The sequence below is a fragment of the Nomia melanderi genome, chromosome 6 (assembly GCF_051020985.1).
Source record: "Nomia melanderi isolate GNS246 chromosome 6, iyNomMela1, whole genome shotgun sequence".
NCBI classification, from domain to species: Eukaryota; Metazoa; Arthropoda; class Insecta; order Hymenoptera; family Halictidae; genus Nomia; species Nomia melanderi.
The window spans coordinates 2,685,896-2,701,639 of NC_135004.1; the positions used below are offsets into that span (position 1 = coordinate 2,685,896).

The following is a 15,744-nucleotide window of genomic DNA, read 5'->3' on the forward strand; positions in this document are numbered from 1 at the left end:
GTTCGAGTGTTGTCTTACTCTTCAATCTTTTTTTATTTTCCTCTGTTTTTGTTTCTTGGACAAAAGTTGTATTAAAATTATCGTCTGCACGATAACAACCGCAGATGCCCGCGAGTATGTATGTGTATAATGTTGTGTATGCATGTGTACGTCTGTATATGAGTGTATATACAATTTTACACGTATAAAGTTATCAAAAGGACGAATTAAGGCGAGCTCGAGTCTGAACAGGACGAGTTGCTTCCCTTCCGTCGCGCGCTGTGGTGGTGTCTTCGGGATGGTGTTCGCGATCGGGATCTATGTTTCGACGAGGACTTCTTGCTTTTCTTCGATCGATGGGATCGGGAACTGCTGGGGCTGTCATGGCTGCTGAAATGTCAACAGAAGCGAGCACAGAACAAATTAGCGAAAAAGATAACAGCACTGACACGTTGATTGTTCGCGCGAGCTATATATGGGTCGCGGAAGCTTGGACTCAGAGTCTGACTCATATATGGGTCAGGGGTCTGTGAAATTCATTATTGCTTACAAGAACTACGGACGTATTAATATTCAATAAACTAGAGATCGTATAAAGTATAATCAAACCGAAGTGAATCGGATTCTCGGAACTATATCTACATATCTTCTGTCAGTAGAGTTTTCATTTAATAAGCTGCATTTGCTTTTCTCTTAATTGAACGCCCAAAATTTGCATAGGCTTCCTAAAGTCTACTAAATAACAGAAAAGCACAAGTATGTAAACATATCTCAATATTTGGAAATCAAACAATAGAAGTGAAATACCTTCTGTGAGTACTTTTCTTTTTCTTGTGTTTCTTGTGATACTTTTGCCGATCGCTGTGACTTCGACTTCCGTCGGGACTTCTCGATCGTGGTCTAGATCTTTTACCAGTGAAGTCAGCACTCTTCAATCTGTCCATCAACGAGTTGCCGCCCGTTTTCGAGTCGCACGGCTTCCCATCGTCGAACGACGGAGAAGGAGTTGGCGATGGTACGGAATGCACTTCATCAGAGTCGTCTTTCCGCGCGGACTGAACGGTCATTCCACTCGTTTTCGATAACACGGAAGACTGTATTTGGCTTAAGAACGCAGCTGCTTTCTTTTTCCTCTCTAACTGCAACTGTCTTTCCCTGGATGTAGCGGCTAGCTTGTCTCTTGCCGCCGCGACCAATTTATCTTTGATTCTGTCCTCGGCCTGTTTATGTCTGATCTCTTTTTGGCAATCTTCTAGAATCTCATCTGTAAGATCCACCAATTCCTTCTCCTCGTTCCTCGATTTCTTCTCCGACTTCCAGGAATCTTTATCTACGCCGGGACCAAAATTCTGTTCATTGACATTCTGCGGCGAGCTTGGCTTTGAGTTAGTGTCTTTGTTCTCGTTTTCCATCTCGTCGTCACTCTCCTCCAATGGGAGAGCGTTCCGCTTTTCAATCACTCCGGTTTCCCCATCTTTTGGTTTCTTAATTGAAAATGATACTGTGGTGATCTGTTTAGTGCCCGGCGTGATCTGCTTCGCTCTCGTATCGCACTTCTTCTTTGCCTGAATCATCTTCACTCTTTTTTGCACCTCCTCCATTCGTTGCTGCTTTTTCTGGAGCTCCTCTAACTTTTTCTGTTTCTCCTCCAGCGGTTCCTGCTTCTGCAACAGCTCCTCCTCCGTCAGTACCTTTGGATTTATAGCACCCTCGTATATTGTCAGCTTGTGCGCGTAATAGCCGTGATACTGATGCGACAGTTCGAGAAAATTGAATCTCGGATCGCCTTTATTTTTCACGATCGCCTCGAAGTCTCTGCCATTTTTCGCCACGTAACTAGCCATTTTATCAATAACTATCTGAACGTCTGCTGGAGGCACGATGAATGACGGTCTACTTAATTGTTTTTGCGGTGTAGATCCGTATGGGACCAACGGCGAAGGTGGTTCAATTGTCGACGCATGAGTTACAGTTACGTCGGTTGCAGATGGTGGTACATTTATAACTGAAAGCTGACCAGGAGACTGTATTTGGCCATTTGGCCCATATGCCACGGGACCGTGAGAGTACTGCACGGGTGTCGGGTAAGGACTGTAGCCCTGTAAAAAATAAAATGTGCATTTACCCAGGAGCGCTTGAATTAATTATATATCAATCACGTTTATAGTTGAAATATTAGAACCAGTGCCGAGTAGACCATCTCAATTATTGCAGTAAGCTTGTAAATATTACTTGATATTAATTATAGAGTATTTATCATTTTAATTACCGTTTGATATATTTTTTTCGAATATATACATTTTTCCGAAAACAACTTACTTGTCCAGGTATCGGATGATAATATCCGAGAGTAGGAGCCGGTGGTTGAACAGGTGTTTCAGGCGGTTGCGGAATCTTCGAGGGTGGAGGTTTCCCTGTGATTTTATTTACCAGCATCGAATACGCACAGTCAGCAGATGGTTTGTATTGTATACTGGGAATACTGGGCGCCTGTAAATTCAATTTACATTTGATTATAACTGACACATATAAACTACATGATCTAAATACTCCTAAGTAACATAAGCACATACCGCTTCTATCTTGGTGAAAGATGGTGCCAGACTTGGATGTAGATACGATTCGTCATCCTGATCCGACGATCCTTCTTCGTGTTCTATCATTGAAAAGAATACATGTAAATATAACATGCCCGTGTACAATCGCTAATGCTTCCTACGTATCACACAAAGATCGATGTACATTAACAAATATACGTAGAAGTACTTACGGCAAGAAAAACTAAGTAGAATTCAAAGTAGATGTGGGTAATCAAATCCTGTTTTAAGTCGCTTCAATCATTTCAACTCGATAATATCAAAGTGAACAACATTACTATAAAATGTTGTCTTAAATAAAACAATATGCGTACCGGATTCTTCTTTCTCAGGCTGCTTTTCAGGATTGTACTTTCCGCTCTTGATCGCGTCCAGTATGTATCTGTAATACGGGTGAAGGCGTCCGTCTATCGACAAAAACGAAAACTGCGGATTGTTTGCCTGCTTCGCTTTAATCAAGATCTCCATTTGGCCCCCTTGACGACTTATGAACAATGCCGTTTTTGTTATGATAGCGTTTAATTTCTGTGTTTCCGGCTATTAAAGAACAGAATATAAATTATAAAAAATCCTCATTTTTCTTGGTCTCATTAATTATCGATCTAGTACTTACCAATGGAATACCGTCTGGAATTTCTAGATCGGATGGTGGAACGAATGCCTGATCCTCTTCTTGAGAACCCTCCGATTGTTTTGGACTTTGAGAATCTTCACATGCAATTTTCGAACCGTTTCCTTCCTCGTTGTAATTATACGCTACCTGGCTATACGTGTTTTCTGAATCCAATGCTTGATGCAGCCTTTTCATTTCCTCCTCTAAAAAATTGTTCGATATCATGTTAAATTCTTGAAACATCTATGACTTATCTTCATATTCCATCAATTTACCATGGTATAAAGAATCTTCCATGTCGTCGTTGAAAAGAGATCGATACCGTTCTTCATCGCATAGTTGTTCCACTTTAAGCTCTTCCTCCGTAAGGATTGTACGCTGATCAAACCCACCTGATGGTGGTTCATATATCCTTAAGTCCCCCAGAGCACCACGTCCATCGTATCTATACACATATAATAACCGAATTAAGGGAAGAAAATGACAAGTGTCTTTTAGAATTTATTTGGTTGATCTCGGCATCTGAAAGTTATGTCACGAAGCAAACCCTGTGCCATTCCTCTGAAATAGAATACAGTTATACAAAACTCTATGACATACTATTACATTTGCCATGTTTATCTTTGCATTATTCATTATAGGCACATGTCCATAACTAAAAAGTATACAGGAGAGTATATTTGAAGCATTGGTGGGCTAAATGATAATAACAGTTCAATACTTCCAAGTTTTTAAAGAATATTAGCAGATATTGTAATGACTACGTCATGAAGTTTTGGTGTAACCCAGACACTGTGTACTGAATCTCAAATAATATTTGTTGCTATCTAAAGCACTCGTTTTTAACAAATGTACTTTGAATGAATTTAATATACATTATAATTTCGTGATATGTTTTGCTCGACAAAGCTACGCTTGTCATAAACAATATGAAACGCGTTGAGTGCCTATGCCGCGCACAGCCGAATCTAAAACGCTAATACATACCATGCTGAGCGATTGTAGTACCTACAATCGTCAGCGGCCGTTTGTCTCTCTACGCTGTGTCTCACCTTGCTGCTGCGCCGACGGTCAGCCGTAAGCACCAATGTCGCGAGAGCACTTGCTCTACGGACGTGTAGAGCGCATATACCGCGCTTCCACACCGCCTGTTCACAGCCAAGACACCTGCAGAAACCTTAAACAGTCTCCAGATTGCTTATCCATACGTAAACCATTCATGGTAGTGTTTTTTTTGAACTGCTGCACATTTGCTCAGACTGTTCGGACATCAGTTCTTCTAAAGGTTACATGTACGGTGCGTTTATGCAAGAATTAAATATCCTAGATGATAAAGTTTGTCTAGGTTAGGGAAACGGACCTGTCTATTTTCAACGTGTTATCGCCCATCCATGGTATCAAATGCTTTCCTTGATCAATCATTTTCGCCTTGTCATCATCTCGAAATAATTTGCAGCTATATCCAAACACCAACAGCTCCTGCGGCTCCTCTTCTCCATTCTTTTTACGTAGGATCCCCGAATCAACCATCCAACGCTGACTTTTCGATGCCGCCATTTTCCAACTACTAAAGTCTTTACGTCTCTCACCTTGTATACAAGAAACAGCCAACAAAGCTGGGATTATGTAAAACTAGATATAGAACAGTGACATAAGTTTATAAAAGTTTGTTTCCATGTATGTAATAAAATTGTTAATTGTTATAAATATACATAGTCGCAAATTAAAATAAATATCGATATTCACATATCAATGAAAACTATATTTTTGTAATATTATATTCCTAAATGTTACTTCTCTTATTTAATTGTAAACACTGTACAAATTTGTTGGCATTAATCATATAAAGTATTAGGATAAAGAAAGAGCCTGAATTTTGATTGACTGAAGGAGACAATAATTTAGATACGAATAATTTACATTGTTAATGTATATTGCATATTTTTTTTAATTATTATTATCTTTGACATACACGGCGTTATGTCCAATCAAAATGTGTATTAACTCTTTCTTTCTTGTTTACCTTCCTGAAAGTATACTTCAATTGCCATTGGTCAACTTTCAAACATAGTACGAAAACGTTTCTCGTAGATTTCACCAATCCACGAAAAGCATTCTTGTGGGAAAGTATTTAAAACGAAAATGTTAACGGTTTGTCGTTGAAAGTTAGCAGTATACAATCAGTGCAGAATATTTATTTTGGATCAGTTCTTTAAGAGTTTGTGTAATATATGTAATAACCATTAATTTATTAGTTTGTATGTCTTAGCTACATTCTTGAAATCGAAGGTAAGAATCTGAAAAGAATTATCAAACGGTTAATAATTTATGTCTTAGCTTTTTTCGTTATCTACGAACAGTGTTTGTATTTTAAGAATATGTACATAGAAAGTCAAATAAAAGAAAACAAATTACTTTGTTGTTCCTTATTATGTTCCGTTGTAAATGATTTTTAATATTCAATACCATTTGCTTCACCAAACAATGTTTATTGAAACATTAATAATTTATAAATTGAAAAAATAATAAAAATAATCAATAATTTTTTTATTGATACAGATGGATGACACATTAGATTCTATTAGACCATCTTGTGATGTAAATCCACAAGCAGAAATGTCATATTTATTTGGAAGAGACCCAAGTATCTTAGCCTATGGACAAAGACCATGTATTTCAAAAGAGACAAAAAAAAATTTAATGTCTGTCTATGAGGCTGAAGAATGTTATTCCTTGGAAGAGAATGGTACAATAAATTCAGAATCACAGTCATTCCAGACTGTTAAAGTATATTTGAGGATGAAGCCATTTCCAAAAAACTTGAAACTGTCTCAAGATCAACAGAATGCATTTCAAATTACTAGTTCTGATACTTTGTTAACAAAATTACCTTCTTTAGAGAATAATGCCAGTTACATTAAGGGTATCAGTGGTACTAATACTATATGTAGAAAATTTACATTTACTCGTACATTTGGACCAGAGACTACTCAGTTAGAACTATTTGAACAAGCTGTTAAACAGCACATGGAAGATTTCTTAGCTGGCCAAAATTCAACTATCATGACTTATGGTAAAAATATATTTCAATTATTAAAATTAAATTAAGATATTTTTAAACATTGTTTATACTTATAATTTATTAGTTATTCAAAGGGTTCTTATATTTTGGACTTTAAAATGTAAGAGAACAAATATAATACTTTTTTTTTAATGGTTACTAATTCATGTGATTATTTCATAGGTACAACTAATTCAGGGAAATCATATACATTACAAGGTACTACAACATCTCCTGGTATCATACCAAGATGCCTAGAATTTGTTTTCTCAAATATTACACCAAAATCGACTCCCTTTTATAAACCAGTGAATCATTGCAATGTTGTTCATTTGAACCCTGTTGAACGTGCTCAAGAATTAGAAATGAAAACAAAATTATTAACGTATGCTTCAATGGATAAACATCACTACATCAATACCTACAAAGAAATGCAAAAACTATTGCAAGAAGAATCACCGAGTCGACCTAGTCAATGCAATGATGTGCACTGCTCTGTTTGGGTATCTTTTGCTGAAATTTATAATGAAGTTGTATATGATCTTTTATCTAACGAGATTCAGAAAAAAAGGATACCTCTGAAATTGGCTACAGACTCACGGGGTAGAGCATTTATCAAAGGCTTAAAAACAGTGTGTGTCAACTCGGGTTCTGAAGCTTACCAGGTTTTGATGGCTGGACAATATAATTTGAAAGTAGCTGCAACTGCTTTAAATGCAAAGAGCTCAAGATCACATTGCATATTCACCATTAAATTATTGAAGTATTATACTGAACACGATCCAGACAATGTTGAAGTTAGCACGTATGTGAATAATATTTTTCTTTAGTAGTAGATTTTAATAGACCATTCAGTAGATTTTCAATAATAAATTTCATTATGTATAATTTTCCTTTTAAACGTTGTAGGTTTGCTTTCTGCGATTTAGCTGGCTCAGAACGTTTAAAAAAGACACTAAACATTGGAGACAGATTAAAAGAAGCGCAAAACATTAATACAAGTCTATTGGTATTAGGAAGATGTTTAAAAACAATTCATGATGGTCAGTTATCTAAACAGAAAATAGAACATGTAGGTCCATTTAGAGAATCAAAACTAACGAGACTTTTCCAAAAAGCACTTTCTGGTAAAGAACATATAGCTTTGATAGTAAATATTAATCCTTTACCAAACTTGTATGTTGAAACCCAAAATGTTTTGAATTTTTCTGCTATTGCAAAGAAAATAGTTATAGAACCAAAAGAGAAAATATATAAGAAGAAGTCAAGATTTTCACAAATAGTTGCACAAAGTATAAAAACAGAGACTGATTGGGATGCTACAGAATTAGGAAGTGAAGGTATTTGTGTAGTTAAACTTATTAAAATTATCTGTACTTTTCAAATTTCTTTATACTAAATGTACTTTTATTGTACCTTCACAGAATGGCACAATAATGGTCATAGTATATCTGGTTATGTTCATGCTGAAGTTTATGATGATTTAATGATAGAAAATGAAAGGCTGAAAAAAGAAATTGCTACTTTGAAGAGTTCTGCATTAAGTAGGGATTTACAGATACGCCAAGAAATGGCTGATACTTATACAACTATAATGAAAGAACTTGAAACCGAGTGGAAGTATGTGATCAGTTGCAACGATTCATAGAACTAATTTATCATATTATTTCTTATAACTTATTTTCATAATTATTATATTTTATATATAATATTATTAATTATAATCTAGGAATCGCATAAAGGATGTCGAAGAACAACAAGAAGATATGCTTCAATGGTCTGTCAAACAAGTTGAAGATTTCTATAAGCGTAAGTTAGATCAACTTAGCAGTTGTAAAAGAAAACGTCCATCGCTTGAAGAGAACGATGCTAACGATTCAAGAAACATAGAAGAGCTGGAAATGCAAAATTCCCGTATGAAATCGAAGATAGTATTGCTCAAAAATAATATAAAAGAAACTAAAGAATTGAATCAATCGTTAACAGTTGAAAAAAATAAACTAAGTTTTGAATTGAGCTTGATGAAAGACGATTTAAACAGCGTAAAGAATTTATTGAATGAAGCTCAGAAAGATGTTTGTTCAGATGAAGATAAAACATGTTATGTAGAGGAATTAAAATCGCAATTATTTGCTAAACAAGAACAAGTGAAGGTGCTTAAAATTATTTGTAATTACTTATAATGTTTTCAACGTATACTTTTATGTTACAATGATATTATTGCAGAAATTAAAAGTGTTCTTAAATGAGGCCAAGGAAGAGTACATTGCTATCACCACGGAAGTGAGGGAGAAAGAATACACCATCAAAGAACAAGAAGAAGAATTACTTGAAAAACAGGAAACAATAGATGAGTTAGAAACAGATTATGGAAATTTGAGTATTCAGTTAATAGAAAAGACTAATGCGGTGGAGGTGTTGGATGAAAAATTAAAAAGTCAGAATATAGAACTGATGAATTATGAAAATAAAGTGCAAGATATGCTAGAACAAATAGACAAATTGAAGAGTGAGAAATTACTACTACTGGATGAAATTCAATTACTAAAGAAGACAATTTCGACTGAAAATATTACGCAAGACTTGAAACGTGAAAGTGATGTATGTAAAGTGTATTTATAATTTATATTATTGATAATTATAACTTATAGTATTTATTTCTATCTGATAGGTATTTAAAAATGATCAGAATACTTCAAAAGATGACAAAAGTCAAGAAATCACGGTGACAGTGGAAGTTTCTACTAATAACAAGATAGAAACATTAAATAAATCAACCGAAATTTATGAGAATATAGGTATGTATAATGATACCTACTTAGCAGTCGCAGAAAAGTTTCAGCTCGTAACTATTAACTGATGAGTACCAATATATAAGATTTAAATCAATATTATTATAATACAATAATTGTCATATAACCAATTACTTATTCAACAGTACATTTGACTACTGACGCTCAAATTGAAGAAAAACTAATTGCTGTGGAATTAGAGAATTCAGGTCTGAAAGAGAAATTAACTCAAAGTACAGTTGAGATACAAAGTTTGAAAGAAGAACTGGATTTAGCTAAAATCAAATTAACGAATCTGTCTAATCAAATAAACAGTTTGCAAATTAACACCAGAGAAGCTAAAGTTAAAAATGAGGAATCTGTTCAGCATAAAGTTGAAGTAGAAACAACAGAGACAGGATGCCAAGTGTACATTAAGTCTGAAGAAAAACAAGTAGAAGATAACGAAAACGAAGTTCGCGATAAAAGCAGTCAAACTGTTGAAAATACTACAAATGAAGAAATTACACAAACAAGCTTTGTGGAATTCGATGATTCTGACCTCGTTTTGGATGAGCTAAGCAAACTAACAGTAAAATACGATGATCTGAAGACACAGCTGAAGGAAAAATGTCAAGTATGACATTATATATTAATATATCATATTAATATTAATTTTTACATGTTTCTAATAAGTTTATTATATTCAAGATGCTAGAAGATTTACAACAAGAAATATCATCTGTAAAGCAAAAATTAAAGAGTGCCTTGGAAGAAAGTAATACAAACACAGTTGAATTGTTACAAAATGAACTTTCTCTTCTTAAAGATGGCAAAATGCATCTTGAGCAAGCATTGAAAGATAGTGATAATAATAAGGCGACATTGGAGACAAAGATTAGTGATTACGAGCAACGAGTGAATAAAACTGAACAGGAACTTTTAGATGCTAAAATTGATTACAATCAGTGTGTAGAAGTATGTAGTTTGTTGCTATTTCGATTTTATATAATTATACAATATATATTACACAGTTTTATGATTTCTTAAAAATATATTTGCTATTTGCAGAAATTGAATGCTTTACAAACAGAATTTAATAATCATGTTTCAAAGGTAAGAAAACATAATAATATGTATAAAAACATCATATATGTTTAATGATTACGATTTTCAGTGTAAAAACGAACACGAAGAAACAATAAATAAATTACAAATTGATCTCAGCAATGCAATAGAAAAGAGCGATATTAAGGCAAAGGTATTTTAATGAATTAATATAAAATCCGTAGAACGTATTAATTTATTCTACTACATTTTGTACTTTTTTTAGTGCTTAGATGTTCATGCCGCAAGAATTATGGAATTGGAGCACAATCTCGGTACTGTAACAGAGCTTGAAAAACAAATTGAAGAGCTGAATAAAAATTTAGAAATGTGTCAGGATGAAAAAGAACATTTACAAAATCTATTGGACGAAAATAATGATAAACTTTTAGACCTTGAGGATCGCTTAGAAAGTGCAAAAGAGATGGAACGAGAAAAAGATGCCGAAATAATGTCCCTTCAAACAGGTTAGAGAGATATTGATTGTCGAATAAATGATTATACATATTATTTCTCTAGTAAAAATATTAAGATATTAATTGTTATGGTTTCAGGAATGAAGTGTGAACTTCAAAGAAACAATAAATACGATAAAGACGATAAAGATGATAAAGACTATAAGGACGATAAACTAATGGAGATAGAGATGAAAAATACTATTAGAGATTTAATGGAAACACAAGAGAACCTTTGTAAAAAAGAAAAATATATTAACGAGTTAGAAATGCGTGTGAAGACATCCGAGGAAAACGTTAAAATGTTAGAGTTGTTGCAACAAAGTGCTCAAGAGAGGCAGGCAGAAATCGACAGGTTAAGGACCATAAACGAAGAATTAAAGAATAGTCTAACTGAAAATGAGCATGAAATGAAAACCTTTATGAAAAATAGAGATAAGATGGTCGCAAAGTACGAGACTCTTGTAAAGAATCAACAAGAGGAATTGGAGAGACAAAGACGATTGGTACTTACTTACTAAATTCTTTAAGAAAATTGATGGTGCATTTTACTTAATAATTCTTCATTTTCAGATAACAAAGAATCAGTCTAAGGAAAAAGATTACAGTGAAAATACGTCTGAAGATGAAGTGGTACTAAAAGAACGCAGACTAAGGCGGCCGCCAAAGAAATATTCTCCTACATCAGATGATATATCAGTAATAGAGCTTCCCAATTCAGAGACCAAGTATGAATGTGAACATTATATCCATTAGTAGTACAGGATTTGATTAACTATCGAAGAATATTATTTGATTTTAGAAAAAATAATAAATGTGCTATATTTCCACCTCCTACGGAGCCAATTTCGGAAAGGAAAAGAAACACTCGCAAGAAGAAGTTATTCGTAACAGAAGATGAATTTGTTCAAGATATTGAACCAATGGAGGTAAATTTGTGTAATTGTTGCATGATCTATTATAAATTATAAATATTTGGTATCTTTTTCAGATTACGGTAGCAAGTACACCATCAACTCTGAAATCTCGTAGTTTGAGAACCAGACGAAAATGATTGATTGTAAATAAAACATATCAATTCAGAATCATGGAAAGCGAAAAGTAAAGTATGGTGTCCGTGATAATATTTATAGAAAACAGTACTAATTGTAAGCAAGATACGCTTTCTGTGATATTTTTGTACCAAACTTATTATTGGGTGTCCTATAACTTCAAACATAGTGTAAGGTTAACGATGAAACAGTATTTATGTACATATCTTTCAATCGTAGTTATTATTGAAAATAATGTATTTTTTAAGCATTGCGTTATTTCCTTATCCATGTCATCTGTTTTATGAAATGTAAAAACATGAAAAGTAATTTAAAGTGGTATTTGTACGGAATGATTGTTCACACGCATTATAGATTTTGTAATTTAATGTCATAGAAATTAAAAGTAAGAAATAAAAGTAGACAAATATTTTTATATCAATAGTTTATGTATTTCCTTCACTAATCAATAGCTTATCGCATTATTTTTGCGCGAAGTTCTATTACCTTTTACCTTGTGGTTTATATCCATTTGAAGAGTGCGTTGCAATCAATAATTTCTATGTTGATAAAGTAGTTTAATTCAATCTCGACAGTCCATACATGTTAGTTAAGTAGGAAATGGTACTCATCTAGTTACCGTTAGATGGTCATCATATGTACGTCACGTGGCGACCTCTACAACGTAGTCAAAATTAACTTCTGCATCGAGGATGATTATAAAAACTCATTTGACATAAGAAATATTAATACTTTATTCAAATCATCGAGAATGATCTATGTGCAATTGCAATTCACATAAATAATTACTATTCAAAAACTGAATAAGTGCAAATAAAACCATTTATAATCTTATTGTATACCTAATAAATTATTTTCCATATCTACCCATAGGTACTGTACGTTACTCACATTAGTCAAGCCGACCTGTGACTTAAAAGTGAAGAGGAGCAAGGGGTGACGCCTACTCGCGGCGCACTGTCCAATACTAATGGCGGTATTAGTTTCGGTACGTCTTTGTTATTGGCCGAGCCGCGAGCTGAGGTGGAAACGTGCGGCTGAGTCCCCTTTCCCCTCTACCCCTTTCAGGCGCTCGCCGGCTTGACTAATGTGAGTAATGTACAATATAGTCCTCCTCCCACGTTAGCTAAACCGACCTAAGGTTTAAAAGTGCACAGGGACAAGGGGACTCTACCACTCACGATGCTCGAATTTTGTTTTTTATTGTTACGCCTCACTTCATCGCATTTGATCTCGCTTCTGTCCTTTGTATTGCCGCGCAACAATAATGACTATGAGTCGAAATTTGAAGTGGGGCAAGCATCGTGAGTGAAAGAGTCCCCTTGTCTCTGTGCATTTTTATACCTACGGTCGGCTTGGCTAACGCGAGAGCAGAATTTACGCCATAAAAAAATTATTTCTACATTTAATCTAGATTTGATCGTTAACAACATTTATGACTAGTTTCATGTCGTAATGTTGAACATATAAAAGTTCAAGCGCTGGCTCGCTTTTTTTACAAGCAAAAGGTAAAGCCATTAATCACAAATAAAACTGATTACGTCTTTTTAAGCGAACAACGTATTTCCGTTGAAAAATGTCATGAGAGAAGCTTAAAACTTTGGTAAAAATGATTATGATTTACGTCGGACATTCTGTATTAAATATTTATTAATTCCGTTTTAAGTGTCAGCGCGTGCTCGATTCGTTGGGCAGCCATCGCAAATATTTACACAGGCTTCGAAAGAGGGTCGGAACCACCAATTCACGTAGGGTTCTTCTAATGCAACCCCCGCATTTAGAAGCGTGTACTCGTAGATGTTCGATACACGTGGCATACCTCACTACCAACTTACCATTTGCAAGATTAACGATCTCGACGCTTCCATGGTATTGCCTTTGGGTAGTCGCAGGTCGGTTTTCCGTTCCTTTTCTTGCTTTCATCCCCTATCCCATTTCGGAATTTTCCAACCGTGTACGTAAATTCAAGGGACACTGCACCCCTATCAAGAAAAAACCCCAAAACAATCAACAGTTCAAGGGGCTGAAACTTTCCATGCTGTTTAGTATGGTCGATTACGTTAAAAATAATGCATTTTATTTGCAAAAGGTATTTCGCAAAAATACTAACAACCCTTGACATTTTAACGTCCTACTGCTCACGTCTACTTTAATTCTAGCGTGACATTTATGTTTACTCCGAAATCGTGGTCACGAATAAGACTTGTCAAAGTAATGCAAGAGGTTAAGAGATTACTCATAAGTCACGAACGAAATCACGAGTATAAGTGATGTGATGAGGAAAAAATTATTTGTATTCTTCTTATACACTGTCTCAAACATTTCAACCGTCCGTATTGTCATCTCTCAGCGAACGGTGCCTAGTCAGAAGGAGCGAAAGCAGGTAGCAAAGCAAAGGGAAGGAAAGGGTGTTGTCAACTGGGGTAGATATTAGTGGACCTGCCACTTGGTAGAAGAGGTCGATTGTTGGGTTTTTCACCCCTTCGTCTTTCTGATGGTCATTCAGAACCGCGCGCCTGGAATTCGTTTAATTTCGCGGAGAGAAGGTCGCAAGAATGACAGCTCCGCGATCGCGGGTAAAACAAAAGACAGGCCGGGCGAATATTAAAAATACAACACAGGCTGTCCGGTTTCGTTCGTGGCCATTATGTAACACGTAGGAAGCGAGTCGACTGCGTGTCTCCGTGTCCACCTTTTAATTCCGGAACATTTCCGCTCGACGTTCTCGGTTGACGGTAATTAACCACAATTCATCCAGCTATAATGCCTGATCTATCCGTGTGGATCGCGGGCATTTATCAGCCGCGATTAATCGAAGCTTTTCAAGAACGACCGAGTACGAAACGCAATGGAACGGCGAGGTTTACATTGGCAGAGGGCTCCGGTCATTAATAACCGATACCGAGAGCCTCGTTCCTGTCCCGCGTTAATTCGACGTATCGAATCGAACGACACACCGGCGCTCGTTAATCTTCTTCCCCAATCCGTCACTCGAAGCGATTTATTTAAGGAACGAATGCACGTGTCTATACGTTGTCTCTCGCTCTTTCCTTCTCTCTTCCCTCGCTTTATTAGGCTTCTTTCTGACTCGCGCAAAAGCGAACGCTCCGGCTAAACTTAATTAATGCGCGATCAGCACCGGCGACCGCGACTGTATCACCGATGAAATATCACCGCGCGAAATGAACGAACATCGAGGACATTCCGTCGACATTTCTTTCTGCGCTCGTGGAAAAGTATTTTCTATCCGATCCCGCGCGTAGGACGTCGCCATTTAATTCCCAGCTAAGAGCGTTCATGATGGATCGCTAATTTACGAACCAGAGATCGTGCGATAACTTTGAATTCGTTTTCACTGACGCTCAAGCTTAAGACGATGCAATGCGATTGGTACTAAGTAACCTACGAAATTTCCATATATAAACATATGAATAAAGAAATAACGAAATGTAAAGATTGGTGTCGCGTCATTCCATTTAGAATAGAGGTACCGAAGGATGATAGCTTTACTAAGCTAAAAGCAATTTGATTTTTTTAAATATTCTGCACAAGAATAATACGTTTTCCATATTTTATGAGTCAGGATGCTCACTCTAGTCAAGAGAAAATGATCAGTAGTATTAGCATTTTCCGGTGCAACTTTCACGGAGTAACAACTCGATCAGCGGAATGGTGAACGGCTCCAGAGGGGTCGCGCGGTGGCCGGTCGTTCGAAGTTTTATTAGATCCGGAATGGTTAATGAACGCCTCGAGGAGCTCGAATTTTCCGAAAGTTCCGATGCCGCGGCGCGCCGGTATCGCTCCTATTACCGAAAGGTTAACTGCGCGAGGATTTTAGAACGCGGCTATAAATACGTGTAATAAAGCGCGCGATCATTAATCTTCGACGGTAATTTCGGTTTGCAGTGGCGACATTCGCCGTCTCTTTTCCTCTCCTTACCCCTCCCTAGCCGCGCACAGGCGTCCCTTTCCGCCCTCCGCTGTTCTTCCCCCTGAGCCAGCGTCTGTCCCGCTCGTTCTCGCACTTTCTACGATAATTAATGATCCTAAAAGCGATCTACTCACGGTTGTCTCGTTTCGGGGCAATCCTTCTCCGTCTCTCGCGTTCG

The 15,744-nt window shown here is 36.1% G+C and overlaps 2 protein-coding genes and 1 long non-coding RNA gene across 4 annotated transcripts; 2 read left to right on the plus strand and 1 right to left on the minus strand.

Annotated features, from left to right (window-relative positions):
* Window positions 1-206: 206 nt before the first annotated feature.
* Window positions 207-13,573, minus strand: su(w[a]) (suppressor of white-apricot). Of its 2 annotated transcripts, none has more exons than XM_031976729.2 (9): window positions 13,471-13,573; window positions 4,550-4,778; window positions 3,465-3,634; window positions 3,190-3,392; window positions 2,891-3,113; window positions 2,553-2,635; window positions 2,299-2,469; window positions 787-2,078; window positions 207-366 (listed from the first exon to the last, which is right to left on the minus strand). In XM_031976729.2, the coding sequence occupies exons 1-9, from the start codon at window positions 13,556-13,558 to the stop codon at window positions 207-209; spliced, it is 2,619 nt and encodes an 872-aa protein (XP_031832589.1). In that variant the 5' UTR covers window positions 13,559-13,573. The 2 variants fall into 2 exon arrangements, with proteins under 2 accessions (XP_031832589.1, XP_031832580.1); XM_031976720.2 differs by having other exon boundaries at window positions 207-369.
* LOC116426972 (uncharacterized) lies at window positions 365-2,036 on the plus strand. The gene is made up of 3 exons (XR_012998749.1): window positions 365-735; window positions 884-994; window positions 1,898-2,036. It is a non-coding gene; the product is annotated as an uncharacterized LOC116426972 (long non-coding RNA).
* On the plus strand, window positions 5,308-11,723 carry LOC116426957 (uncharacterized). The gene is made up of 17 exons (XM_031976709.2): window positions 5,308-5,478; window positions 5,749-6,262; window positions 6,434-7,055; window positions 7,160-7,590; window positions 7,675-7,870; window positions 7,980-8,403; window positions 8,477-8,851; window positions 8,922-9,048; window positions 9,189-9,658; window positions 9,733-9,999; window positions 10,093-10,137; window positions 10,199-10,282; window positions 10,355-10,595; window positions 10,683-11,089; window positions 11,157-11,311; window positions 11,386-11,512; window positions 11,575-11,723. Exons 2-17 carry the CDS (start codon window positions 5,749-5,751, stop codon window positions 11,635-11,637), a joined length of 4,548 nt encoding a protein of 1,515 aa, XP_031832569.1. The 5' UTR covers window positions 5,308-5,478; the 3' UTR covers window positions 11,638-11,723.
* Window positions 13,574-15,744: the final 2,171 nt, after the last annotated feature.